This window comes from Lagenorhynchus albirostris, chromosome 2 (assembly GCF_949774975.1).
Source record: "Lagenorhynchus albirostris chromosome 2, mLagAlb1.1, whole genome shotgun sequence".
Lineage (NCBI taxonomy): Eukaryota > Metazoa > Chordata > Mammalia > Artiodactyla > Delphinidae > Lagenorhynchus > Lagenorhynchus albirostris.
In genome coordinates this window covers 166,163,740-166,176,730 of record NC_083096.1, presented here as the reverse complement: position 1 = coordinate 166,176,730, position 12,991 = coordinate 166,163,740, and the positions used below count along the sequence as shown (strand labels likewise).

Genomic DNA, 12,991 nt, shown 5'->3' with positions numbered 1-12,991 from the left:
CTTATTCATTCAGGGGTTTTTTTGCTTTTCTTACCTGTACTTCCTAATTTTCCTTCACTGTACATATATTACCATACATTGCTTATGTACTGTGGAAAAGGCAACACTGTAAACATTAACATATAACAATATCATAAAAGTTAACATATAAGATCTTCCTTGATTGAAAAACCAAAAAGTGAAATCTTTGTCAGATCATGTATTTTAAAACACATTCTTTTAACTTCTAAAACTTATTTAGTAATAAAACTGCCCCACCTTTCCTACCAAAAAAAAAAAAGTTCACATATATAGTGAATAAGACCCCAACCCCACCCCCAGGCAAAGATAAGACAGGATCTGTCCCCTCCTCCCTATGCCCACCTCCAGCCTTCCCATGAAAACCTCCTCCAACACAGTGAACAGATTCAAGGGGCACCAGGGCTCCCTCTCTAGGATAGGAGACAAAAAGCAAAGAGGCAGCTCTTATCACAGTCACTTTATTGTATCCAGGACACGAGAGTCCAGACCACTCCTAATTCCAGCCGCAGTGAACTCCTTCTTCCATACCTCTTGGCCTTTGGACAGGTTTTTCCCTCTACGTGGAATGCCCTTCCTCTTCTCCATCTGTAAACTCCTATTCACCCTCCCCAACCCAAGACCCTGAGGATCCCAGGCAACACTAATTATTCCCTCCTCAGTGCTTCCCCTGACAGTTCATTCCGATATTAAAGCCTTTACCATCCTGCATTGATCCACGGAGCCCAGTCAGTGGCCTGCCTCTGAGCAGAGGCCCAAGAAACACTGAATGGATAAACACTGAATCATGAACAAGGGAACCAGGAAAGACACTGGGAACAGGATGTGTGGGACGTAGAGGCCAGAGGTAGGAGGGTCAGGGCTCACTGTCTGGGATAGTGGCTGAAGAGGCATGGGGCACTGGATGGGATCCATTTCTGCCTGGCACAATCTTCTATCTTTGGGGGCTCTCTGCAGCACCAAAACTTCAGGCTGGGGTTCAAGAATGGTAAGATCCTGCACATATTTTGGGCCTGCCCTTTCCCTATCCACCAGTGAAATCTGGGTAGAGGGCAGTTGCTGACGCTTCCTCTATCTCTCAGCTCAGATTTGACTCTGACCTAAATCCCAACTTCAACCCCTCAGAGATAATCTGGAAGGCCCAGGCCAGGGTCTTGGCCCCAGCTGATCCTCCATCCTCACCCCTAAGTGAGAGGCAATGGGGGGAGGCAAACCAGGGTGCCCCACATCTCTCTCTTTCCCTCTCCCAGGGCAGGGAGCTGGGGCAGGCCCTGAAGTGGACCCCAGCAGCTCCAGCCAATCCTCAAATCCAAGGACTGGCCAGTGCCCCCCCTTGGCAGCTGAGGCGTGCACAGAGAAGTCACTGCGGGCCAGACACAAGCAATTTTACCAGGCCTTGTTCCCATCTGGAGCCAAGCCCAGACCCTTGGGCCCCCACTATACCTCCCTCCCTAAAAGCTGCCACCCCCCTTCACTGGGTCTTCCGATCGAGACTGAGTTTGCGCCGTACCAGCTGGCTCAGAAGGAATGCAGTGAGGATGCTGCTGCCTACAGTAAGCAAGAAGAGGCCGGAGAAGTTGTGGGGCCAGCGGGTGTGCAGAGGCTCATAGATGGGCCGCCGGGCCTCGTAGTCCAGCGCCACGGCCTCCAGCTGAGCCAGCGTGCACAGTACCAAGAAGACATGGAAGAGCTGGTGGCCCTGCCCAAAGACATGGCAGCTGCCAGGGAACCAGCGCTCAGGCACGAAGGCAGAGAAGAAAGTGGCCGCCAGCAGAAAGAAGACCACCTGGCATTTGTGGTAGAGAAGAGCCGGGTCGTCCGTGGCAGGGTTGGGGGACACGAGGATGCGGTGCACCACGGGGCTGATGTCCAGTGCGTAGGCCAGTGCCGAAGGCACCTCCTGGCAAGTGCGGCCCAGCAGGCCGGGCTTCTGGATGTACTTGTTGTAGCAGGAGCCAGCGCAGGAAAGCCAGGCGAGAAAGGCAGCCATGGGCAGGTAAAAGGTCTGCACCTGGGCATGCCAGGCGGGCTCAATGGCATAGTAGAAGTGTGCCAGGGCACTGCCAAACTGGTACACAGCCACACCCACGTAGTCCAGGAAGAAGAAGCTGTAATGCCAGAACTCGGACTTGGCCTGCAGGAGGTGAGCCAAGGCACTGAGGGAGAGGTAGGTGACGGAGGCAAGAACAATGATGAAAAGGGGCAGGGCGTGCAGGTCTCCCCGGAAGTCCACGGTCCCCACAAAGATGGCCAGCCGCAGCAGCAGCACCAGGGCCGCCAGCAGGTGGGTCCAGACGTTCACCGCCTCGTTGTGCTGCTGGAACAGTGTGCGGAAGTAGAAGCGCCAGGTCCTATGCAGCGGCCGGTAGCCCACATAGATGTATGGCTTCCAGAAGATGGGCGGCACCTCGGCTCGGTCCACCGTGAACACAGGCTCTGGCTGCACAGACGGCCGAGGCATCTGGTGGACCTGCCGCAAACTGGGCAGGAGGTGGCTGAGCTTCTGGGCCACCATTGTGGCCATGGCTGTGGGCGTGGCGAGGAGCTGGGAGAGAGGCCCGAGCAAGGTTAGGGGGCTGGTGTCCTCACCCTCCTGCCCCATGAGCAGCAGCTGGGGGGCTGTGCTCTTCCCCACCCCCTTATCCCTACACTGAGTTTAAGAGGAGGGGAGTTGTCCTAAGGGAGAGCTCAGCTCTGACTCATGATTGTTCTTCTCCCTATTGTATCTCGAGTGCCTAGAACAGTGCCTGGCACATAGTAGGTGTTCAGTAAATGTTTGAGGCATGTGTTAAAGAGGCTCACTATGTCATCCTACCTCTTTCCAGTCCAGGCTCTATACAGCAACCCTCATTGTTTTCTCCTGTGTTCATGTTGCCATCAGTGTTTACCTGACAATGACCTTGCTAACAGACCTGCTGCCTCTACCTTTAACTCCTTCGGAGTGGCCAGGGTCTGCCATTGACCCTCCATCACCCTACATGATCTGGTCCCTACTACCTTTCCTAGCCTTATTACTCAACCACAGTGCATTTCACATCCAGCCACAGCCTCATCAAAACCGTGGGCCTGCTGTTTCACATGTCTATAGCTCTGCACAAGCTGTTCCCTCCACCTGAGCCATTTACCTCATCTTGCCCATCTGGCAAACTCTTATTCATCCCTCAAAACCCATTTCTTCTATGACACTTTCCCTGGAGGTCCTCCGATGATGATCCCTCTAACTTGAGTGCCTACAATCCTTTGACCATTATAATACTTCTCACGGGCATTAAATTGTTAATGTGAGCTCCTCCAGGGTAGGCAGTTTGTCTTATTATTTTGTGAACCCCTGGTGCTTAGCAGGTAGCTGGTGCTCAATGTTTGTTGAATGAAAAAACAACATAATAGCATCCTGATAATACTTCATAGCCTTCAAGGCCCAACTCGAAAAGCCACTTTTTTCCCAAAAGACCCTAGTAACAACTGATCCTATAAAAACAGCCCTTTCCCTCAGCCACACCCTCACTCAAAAGTTCCCCCCTCCAGCCCTTCCACCATTGCTAATTGCAAATAAATCCAATCTAACCCCTCACCTGGAATTCAAGTCCCCATGACCTGCTCCCACCCTCATTTCCCACCTAACCCAAATGTCAGACCCTGTGCCAACTTCCTTTCCCTCTACTGAAATCCTTTAAAACCAGTACAAGCTGTCACCTCCGGGGGACTTCCTTAATGCCCCCTTACTTCTCCCTGTGGGAGATCTATAATGGGTTATACAATTTAGCAGTTAAAACACATTCATTCCTTTAGCAAACACTTACTGAGCCCCTTCTCTGCTTCATGTCCTGTGCCGGGTCCCAAAGGTGGGGGTGGGCAGGAGAGTGGAAAAGAATTTGATCCCTGCCTTCAGGAACTTCATGATATGGTAGAGGTAACAGAGAGGAAAACAAAGCATAGCAAATGCTTACACAGCATGTGCTATGTGTCCGTGTCTTAAGCACTTTATGCATATTTGACTCATTTAAGCATCATAGCACCCTATCAGATAGGTATTATCATTATGCCCATTTTTCATATAAGGAAACTAAGGCACAGAGAAGTTAAGTACCCTGCCTAGGAAGTGGCAGAGGCATGATATAAACTCAGTTTGCAATCTTAACCACTTCCTTAAACTGCCCTTTGCAAAACAAGGTGGCAAGTACTATTAATTATTTCATAATTATATACTGCTTTTGCCTGGTACCAATTGCTTAATTCAGGCTTATCATTATCCACTGTTTCATTCATTAAATCAAATATCTGTTGAAAAACTAGCCAGACAACTAGCTAGACAGACAACTCCCCTCCCTCATATTCTCCCCCAAGAAGCTTATTGGACTCAGCAGCCAGATGTACTCTGTCCATCATTCATCAGATATTTATTGCAACTTCCTTTGCACCAGTCATTCTAAGAGGCAAGAAGATCTGCACTCAACTTCCCCGCCACCAGCAGCACCGTGATCACCCCCAAAGCCACCCAATAATTCGCACATGGTCCAAGTAAATGCAATGTGCTTGCTATGCAAAGGCAACATCAAGACAAGCCCCCAGCCCACACACGAGGTGTGTTAGCACACCCCGAGCCTGATTTGCATCCCTGAGCTCCTCCTGCATTACATTCTGGAGTCAGCTCTGGTCTCTGGCCTTTCCTCATCTGGTAGGGAGGAAAGAATTAAATGTCATTACACCACTACTTTCTATTCCCAGACAGCCTGGCAGGTTTAGGAAGAAGACCTTGCTGATGAACTAATTAGTGGGGCCACTTCTGTCCAGAGCATAAGAACTCCCCTGGTTGAGGAGCCAGCACTGGATTTCTTCTCCTCCCCAAGAGACAGGGCTTTAGCCTCAACAGTCTGGCCTTTACCCTTGTCTACAACTTTGTCTTCCCGACTCAGAACTTCAGGGGACCAGAAAAGGCCTCTGAAAGCATCTCGCAGCTCTTTTGTTTTACATTGAGAAAACAAGAGCCCAGAGACAGCAAGCCCTTCCCCAGAGTTGCCCAATCCAGCCACGTTTCCATTCCACCATGAGGGCAAAGACCAGGGAATGATGACATTCGATGGTGCCTTAGTTCCTGAGTCCCTGTGATCTGTTAAGTCCAGTCCGATGCTCCACATCCCACTCTTAGAACTTCCCAAGTAATAACAGCATATTAAAGGCTCGGAGAAGGTTTGCACCAAAGAAGCCTGCTTCACTTTGTTGAACCTACATTTGCCAAGCTTACATGACCAAGGATTCCTTTCCCAGTAATGATTATATTATAAAGCTAGCTGAAATGTAGTAAGTGTTTACTATATGCTCACTCTTCATAGCCTTGTTGCAATTAATTCTCATAACTAGCCTGTAAGGTAGGTATTACTATGCCCATTTTGTTGTTGAGTGAAATTCAGAGAGGTTGGGAGCTCCTTAGCCAAGGCCATACAGAGAGAGAGAGAGAGAGAGATGGAGCCAGGATCCGGACCCAGCTCCCCGACTGCAAAGCACAGATACTCTCAGCCACTCCTGCTGCCCTGCTTCTTGTCACACCTAACTGCATCCCAAAGAACTACTTTGGAAAACACTGGTCTAAAGCAGGCAACCAGGTCCTTTCCCATAAATTATTTCCTTAGGCTTCTAGCAACTGACTTGCATCCAGGGACCTCAGACTCACCCAGTTGCCAGCTACCCACTCTCTCTGCACCAATGAAGCCCTGGCTCACAGCTACCTCCTCAGGTGGGCGATAGCTCACTCGCAGCCCTTCCCCTCCCCCAGACACAGTGGGCCCTAAGCACAGAACCCAGAGGCTGCATACTGGGATGACAGAGGTCAAGTTGCCCTATTTCCTTTAGACCTTTAGACCAGTGGCCCCATTCCATTTGACTAGCTCTATTTTCAGAGTTAGTTCCCATCTCCTGACTCCATGGAAAGGGGCACTGGATCCAGGGGAAAGAAGCAGGGGCAGGAGTCTAGCAAGAGCCAGAAGGATGAGGGTGAGTATTCAGAGGGCACCCTCAGGGCATCCTTTGAGTAGTCTGCCCACCAGGCTGCCAGAACCTGGCTGTTCCAGGCATCCCACCCCAATCCAGTACACCTCCATGGCCCCCCTCCAAGTCTCCCTAATTGCACTGGTTACCTAAGGATTTCTCTTGAACCCAGGGGCTGATGACTTCTGCTGTGGAACAGGGCAAATTCGCCAGATGCCAAGCACTGGGTGGCACTTCCACAGGTGAGGGTCTACAGGGGTGGGGCTTCCAGGGACTATAGGGGTCTTGTGTGATGTCACCAGAGGGTGGGGCTAAAGACAACCTCCACCCTCTCCCCTCCCCCGATCACCACTCCCACGTTGGTCAAATCCAGGCTAAACTCTGCATCCCTAGCCAGGCCTCAGCTGCAGAAGGAAGCTCGTGGTTAACCTTGGCATGAAACATTTGGGGAAACCGAGGGCTAGCTGAAATGTTGTGACTTACCCAAGATCACACAGCAAGGCGGGCAAAGCTAGGCTGAGACCAGGTGTCCAGGGCCTGGTTCATGGATGTGAGGCAAACTTGACTGGCTTCTATCCTCTACTCACTGGGAATCACAATGAAAGGAAGTTAGGAACCAAGGAGAAAAGAGACACTATAAAGGCTCGTGAAGGAGATGGACTTCAGATTTGGACAAACCAGGTTTGACTCCTGATTCCATAATATACTAGCTGTGTGACCTAAGACAAGTGTCTCACCTTCTCTGATCCTCAGCTCCCACATAAGAATTATATTATCTACCTCATAGATTGCTACAAAGATTAAATTTATGAGAACAGTTTTAGCACTGTTTAGGGATTCAATAAATGATTCCTATTATTAGTATTAATTACTAATAGTAGTAGTAATTATTATTATTAAGAGTAGTAGTATTTGAAATATCCCCAGCCTGAGTATTAGTATTTAAAATATTCCCAGCTTGAAAAATTTACTTGGGGTTCTCTTAAAAAACTCGGTCCTCTTTTAGCCCTTGATAGTTGGTTCCACTGGGTTTGGAGGCCTTAGAAAGTTAACTGTCTCTTTAAATCTCTACCCTTCTCTGAGGATGCATTTAGGGACCAAGGGAATTTGGTTGGAGTTTAATAATTAAAGTGTTCTCAGCAAAGACCATTCAGAGTAACCTCCCTGGATTCACAGGGCTCTGAAGATTTGCACTTGCCCACTGACCCAAGAGAAGTGGCTGGGAAGTGAAATCCCCAGAGAAAAGGGCCTCAAGCTCAGCAGCCCCAGGAGCCCCATCCCAGAGCAGGAGGGTAGAGGGGGTAGACTGTGCTAGCAGGTAATGCAAAAGGCCTGTGGCCTGGTTGGGGCATGTCTTGCAGGTTTGGGAGGCTCCTGGGTTGGCTGAACTTCAGAACTGGGATCTCCAGCGCCCAGGTGGGAATTCTGTCAATCTGAGCAGCATCTTCCTCCTCTCCTCTCCTAACTCCCCAGCCCTCCCAATTCACATTCCCCTTTTCTAAACTCAAGGTCAACCTCCTCACCTCCTTCCTCAACCAAGGCTTGCCACCCCTAGTTCCTCCTGGTCTCCCCCTGATACCTCTGGGGGCAAAACAGCAGACCAAGTTGTGGGGATGGGGTAATGAATAGGCTTTGGAGTGGGAGAGCCCTGGGTTATACCCATCCCACAGATTTTACTCAGTATTTACTATATGCCAGGCACAAGGCAGGGGCACATGGTTTACAAGGCAGACAGGCTCCCTGCCCTGACAGGGCTCACCCACACAAATGAAATGGCCTTGGGCCCAGGAAAATCCAGCCCAGAGAGAAGCCACCCAGGTGGTAACCATGGAGAACTGGAGAGAGCTGCTCCCCCCAGGGAGGGCACCTACCTCTCACCTCGGGCAGATATTTCAAGAGAACCCAGGTCCCCATTTTTATGTGAGGATGGGATTTCAGGTCTGGAACTTACCAGCTGTGTGACTTTGCTAAAGTCCCTTTACCTCTCTGGGCCTGTTTCTTCATTTGAAATCGGAGGATAATAATAGCTACCTCAAGCAAAACAAAGTCACAGATGCTAGCTAGGTGTTGGCTCTGGCACAGCTTGGGCTCCACTATCTTTGTTGGATTCTAGTCCTGACTCAGCCACTCAATCCCAGTGTGACCCTGGACAAGTCCCTTCCGCACTTGGCCCTGTTTCCCCAAATGTCAAAGGACAGAGTAAATTCACCAGTGACTTCAAAGGGCCCTTCAGCGGCTGAGACATTCCAGCAATATTTGTTTTAGGCTTACTGTGTGTCAAGAGCTGAAGCTTCTGCAGTGAACAAAGCAGTTAAAACACCGCCCTCATAGAACTAATAGTCCAGCTAATTAACAGCTAAGGGTAACCCCTAAGGGTATTAATACCCTGCCCATTTGGAGCTTAACAGCCTAACTAAATAGCACCTAACTCTTTTAAGTATCAGTTGATTATAATTCTACTTCCTCTTTTGCCTCCTTCCTGGCATGCAAAATATTCATTGTTGCTTCTCTGGGCCCTGATGTTTCAGGAACTCCCTTAAAGACAACTTTATCTTGCCATGAAAGGCAAAGTTTAACCTCATTAGATAAAAATAACAAAAAAGTCAGACCAGTGTTAACAATGGGGCTGTCAGAGGTAAACCCTCTTGAGGGGTCCTGACAAGGATGACACAATATGGCAGAGCCTGAAATATTATTAATAAAACTAGGCACTGGGCTTCCCTGGTGGCGCAGTGGTTGAGAGTCCGCCTGCCGATGCAGGGGACGCGGGTTCGTGCCCCGGTCCGGGAAGATCCCACATGCCGCGGAGCGGCTAGGCCCGTGAGCCATGGCCGCTGAGCCTGCGCGTCCGGAGCCTGTGCTCCGCAACGGGAGCGGCCACAACAGTGAGAGGCCCGCGTACCGCAAAAATTTAAAAAAAAAAAAAAATAAGACTAGGCACTAACATTAATAATTTACAGTAGCTTGCTGTTTACAAAGAACTTTTACACACATTTCACCTCTCCCTCTCAGCAACTCTTTGAACCTGTGGCTAAGCTGTTGTCACAGCCCCAGAGTGAGGCAGGATGGCAGAGCACATCTTACTCCAAAACCAGTGCTCTTGCCCTTCAACTGCTGTGGTCAACTCCCAGGCACCCAGTGGGTGGCCACAGATTGTACAAGCAAAGTTTTCATCCCTGGCTGGCTTCTTGATATCTCAGCAACTGGGTCACCTCCCTCAATGCAAACCAATTCCCCAGTTCTACCCAACGTGTTTAAAGAAAAGTTTCCTCCATGTCTTCCAAAACTGAACAGAAAACGCTTTTGTTTTTGTAACTGCACTTTGGGCTTCCATTTGTACTGGAAAGTGTGATCAGCATGAAATAAATCACTCTTAAAAGAATTCCTAGGCTCTCAGACTCAGAACTGTTCTGAGGAAAAGGAAGCACCTGGTGGAGGAAAGCAGGCCCAGAGAGGTTGGGTGAACTAGCTAGTTTCCAGCCCAGGGGGACAGAAAAGGGACCTGGGTTTTACCACTGACCAGTTTCACCACTGACCTCTTGGCAGGGAAACTGAGGCTGGGGAAAAGCAGCCTCTCACTAAGGGGCTCAGCGGTGGCACAAACCACATGATGGGAGGCTGAGTCCGTCTCTAATGGGACATCCACCTAGGAGTAGCCAGCCAGGCCCTGAGAATACATCTAACTCTTAAACTCCCCAGCCTTGGCCTGACCTGACCTCTCACTCCCACCAGGCTTGGGGCGGAGTGGAGGGGGAGGGGGGGGCCGGTGGCATGCCCCAGGGAAACCTCTAGAGGTCCTCAAAGCCTATAGTCTTGAGGCAAGTGCTTCCCTCACTGAGTGGGAGGAAACCTCATGCTCTCCCGACACCAAAGGAGGCTTCCTCCTCCCACGGGACCTAAGCTGCTTTGGAGCAAGAGCCCCTCTGAGCCCCAGCAGCGCTCTTACCACTGTTTCCGGTTTCCCAACTGGGAGCCCCTCACATCACCCAGTTCCAGGTACTCACGCCCCTTTTTGCCCCCAGAATCTCACTAGATTCCTCCTTCAGTGGAAGGAGCGTGCTCCGTGCCTATTCTCTTCCAAGACACCACGGCCCTCCCAGGCCAGCTCTCGCCTCTGCTCACTCCCTCACAGATGCGCTTCCCTCCGGCTCTGATGGCCCCTCTCCTCCAGTCTCCTCCCACTCCTCCCTGAGACTCTCGGCCTCCAGCTCCGCTCCTCCTTCCTGCTCCAGTCCCTCCTCAGTGGCGCCCCCACTCTAGCTGATCCCCGCTGTCAGCCTCCCACTCCCTCCCCACGTGCCCCCACCTCACCTAGCCCCGAGTTTCAGCTGCACACAGCTCCCCGCGCTCCGCCCCGCGGGGAAAGCCCCCTCTGCCCGCCGCCCGCCCCTCCCACTTTTCCCCCATCCCGGTACCGAGTTGCAAAAGGAGGCCCGACTGCGACCCGGCGGCCCTCGGCGGCCCTCTGCATCCCGGCTACAAGCGGGCAGATAAAGGGGCGGCCAGGCGGAGGCTCCTCCCCGAGCCGGGGGAGGGCGGGGCGGCGGCGGGCGGCAGTGGGCCTTCGCTTGGGGCTCCGGGCCCAGGACTAGGCCGCCGCCCGCCCATCGCGCCCGCCTGGCCGGGCGCCAGCAGCCTCTACCCAATGGCGTACACGTGTTGCACGTGGAGGCGAGAGTGGTCACCCACACCGGTGACGACAGTCTTGGGAGTTCCTGTGGTTTTCGTGCTGATGGGAACTCGGAGGCCCAGAGAGCAGACGTCGTTGCTCAGCAAGCGCTCCAGCTGAGCAGTTTCCACTTCCGGCTGCCTTGGGCCACAAGCTTCCCAGTCTGGAACTGGCTGACCTGAGAGGGAGGGGGCAAGTTGTAGCAGGAGCACCCGAGTTTCCCAGCGAGAGCGTGCGGCCCAACCCTGAAGCCACTTAAACCCACACAGCCCACCTCTCCAGGATGCTTCTGGTCGGGACACACCTGACCTTCCCCATCTTCATCTCTCTGCCTGGGGAGCTCCACCCCACCTCTGCTCCCCTAACTTATTTAAGTTCCCACCGAAAGCCCTTTCTTTGGGCAGCTTCGCCTGATATGCCCAGCCTAAGACACAGAGTTAGGACTTCTGTTGAAACACCTTTCTACTCCTAGTGTAACATCTCCCTGCAGGAGTGGAAGTACCTGAAGGGCGAGGAATCCCTGCACATAGTAGGCCCTCAGTAAATATTGGACCAACAATGACAGGGCGTGTCAGCTCCTCAGGTGTACAAAGACCTGGACCAGGCAGAGTGGGGAGACACCCCAACCTTTCTTGGAAGCATCAGCCTGATGGATGGACCGCTGAGAGAAGACAGTCTAGGAGGGACACCCCTTTGCCCTCAGGGAACTCTGAGCCCATTCAGAGAGACAGCTGTGGGGCACAGGCCTGATGACAGGATCCAAGTCCTGGTGGTGTTACCCCAACTCACCGTGTGACTTTGGGCAAGGCTCCTCCTTGTTCTCTCTGGGCTCAGTTTTGGGGGTTTTTTCCTTTTTATTTTTATTTTATTTTTTAATTTAATTTAATTTTTTTTTATACAGCAGGTTCTTATTAGCTATCTTTTTTATACATACTAGTGTATATATGTCAATCCCAATCTCCCAATTCATCACACCACCCCCCACCACTTTCCCGCCTTGGTGTCCATATGTTTGTTCTCTACATCTGTGTCTCTATTTCTGCCCTGCAAACCGGTTCATCTGTACCATTTTTCTAGGTTCCACATATATGCCTTAATATACGATATTTGTTTTTCTCTTTCTGACTTACTTCACTCTGTATGACAGTCTCTAGATCCATCCATGTCTCTACAAATGATCCAATTTCATTCCTTTTTATGGCTGAGTAATATTCCATTGTATATATGTACCACATCTTCTTTATCCATTCATCTGTCGACAGGCATTTAGGTTGCTTCCATGACCTGGATATTGTAAATAGTGCTGCAATGAACATTTGGGGTGCATGTGTCTTTTTGAATTATGGTTTTCTCTGGGTATATGCCCAGTAGTGGGATTGCTGGGTCATATGGTAATTCTATTTTTAGTTTTTTAAGGAATCTCCATAGTGGCTGTATCAATTTACATTCCCACCAACAGTGCAAGAGGGTTCCCTTTTCTCCACACCCACTCCAGCATTTGTTGTTTGTACATTTTCTGATGATGCCCATTCTAACTGGTGTGAGGTGATACCTCATTGTAGTTTTGATTTACATTTCTCTAATGATTAGTGATGTTGAGCAGCTTTTCATGTGCTTCTTGGCTATCTGTAAGTCTCCTTTGGAGAAATGTCTATTTAGGTCTTCTGCCCATTTTTGGACTGGATTTTTTTTTAGTATTGAGCTGCATAAGCTGTTTATATATTTTGGATATTAATCCTTTGTCTGTTGATTTGTTTGCAAATATTTTCTCCCATTCTGAGGGTTGTCTTTTCATCTTGTTTGTAGTTTCCTTTGCTTTGCAAAAGCTTTTAAGTTTCATTAAGTCCCATTTGTTTATTTTTGTTTTTATTTCCATTACTCTAGGAGGTGGATCAAAAAAGATCTTGCTGTGATTTATGTCAAAGAGTGTTCTTCCTATGTTTTCCTCTAAGAGTTTTATAGTGTCCAGTCTTACATTTAGGTCTCTAATCCATTTTGAGTTTATTTTTATGTATGGTGTTAGGGAGTGTTCTTTTACATGTACCTGTCCAGTTTTCCCAGCACCACTTATTGAAGAGACTCTCTTTGCTCCATTGTATATCCTTGCCTCCTTTGTCATAGGTTAGTTGACCATAGGTGCATGGGTTTATCTCTGGGCTTTCTATCCTATTCCATTGATCTATATTTCTGTTTTGTGCCAGTAATATATTGTTTTGATTACTGTAGCTTTGTAGTATAGTCTGAAGTCAGGGAGTCTGATTCCTCCAGCTCCATTTTTTTCCTTTAAGACTGCTTTGGCTATTCAGGGTCTTTTGTGTTTCC

General features: G+C 49.9%; 1 protein-coding gene across 5 annotated transcripts; it reads right to left on the bottom strand.

Annotated features, from left to right (window-relative positions):
• Nucleotides 1-463: 463 nt before the first annotated feature.
• On the bottom strand, nt 464-10,789 carry PAQR7 (progestin and adipoQ receptor family member 7). Of its 5 annotated transcripts, none has more exons than XM_060141001.1 (3): nt 10,655-10,789; nt 6,484-6,586; nt 464-2,563 (listed from the first exon to the last, which is right to left on the bottom strand). In XM_060141001.1, the coding sequence occupies exon 3, from the start codon at nt 2,540-2,542 to the stop codon at nt 1,490-1,492; it is 1,053 nt and encodes a 350-aa protein (XP_059996984.1). In that variant the 5' UTR covers nt 2,543-2,563; nt 6,484-6,586; nt 10,655-10,789; the 3' UTR covers nt 464-1,489. The 5 variants fall into 5 exon arrangements, with proteins under 5 accessions (XP_059996984.1, XP_059996985.1, XP_059996983.1 ...); XM_060141002.1 differs by having other exon boundaries at nt 10,690-10,765; XM_060141000.1 differs by lacking the exon at nt 10,655-10,789 and adding an exon at nt 10,416-10,621.
• Nucleotides 10,790-12,991: the final 2,202 nt, after the last annotated feature.

Bases quoted from the DNA above. Each gene is read 5' to 3' on its own strand.
- PAQR7 (XM_060140998.1), bottom strand. From the start codon at position 4,007: ATGCATAAAGTGCTTAAGACACGGACACATAGCACATGCTGTGTAAGC. The intron at 2,564-3,818 runs GTAAGTGTTTGC...CCTCTCTCCCAG, and splicing joins TGAAGCAGAGAAGGGGCTCA to CTCCTCGCCACGCCCACAGC.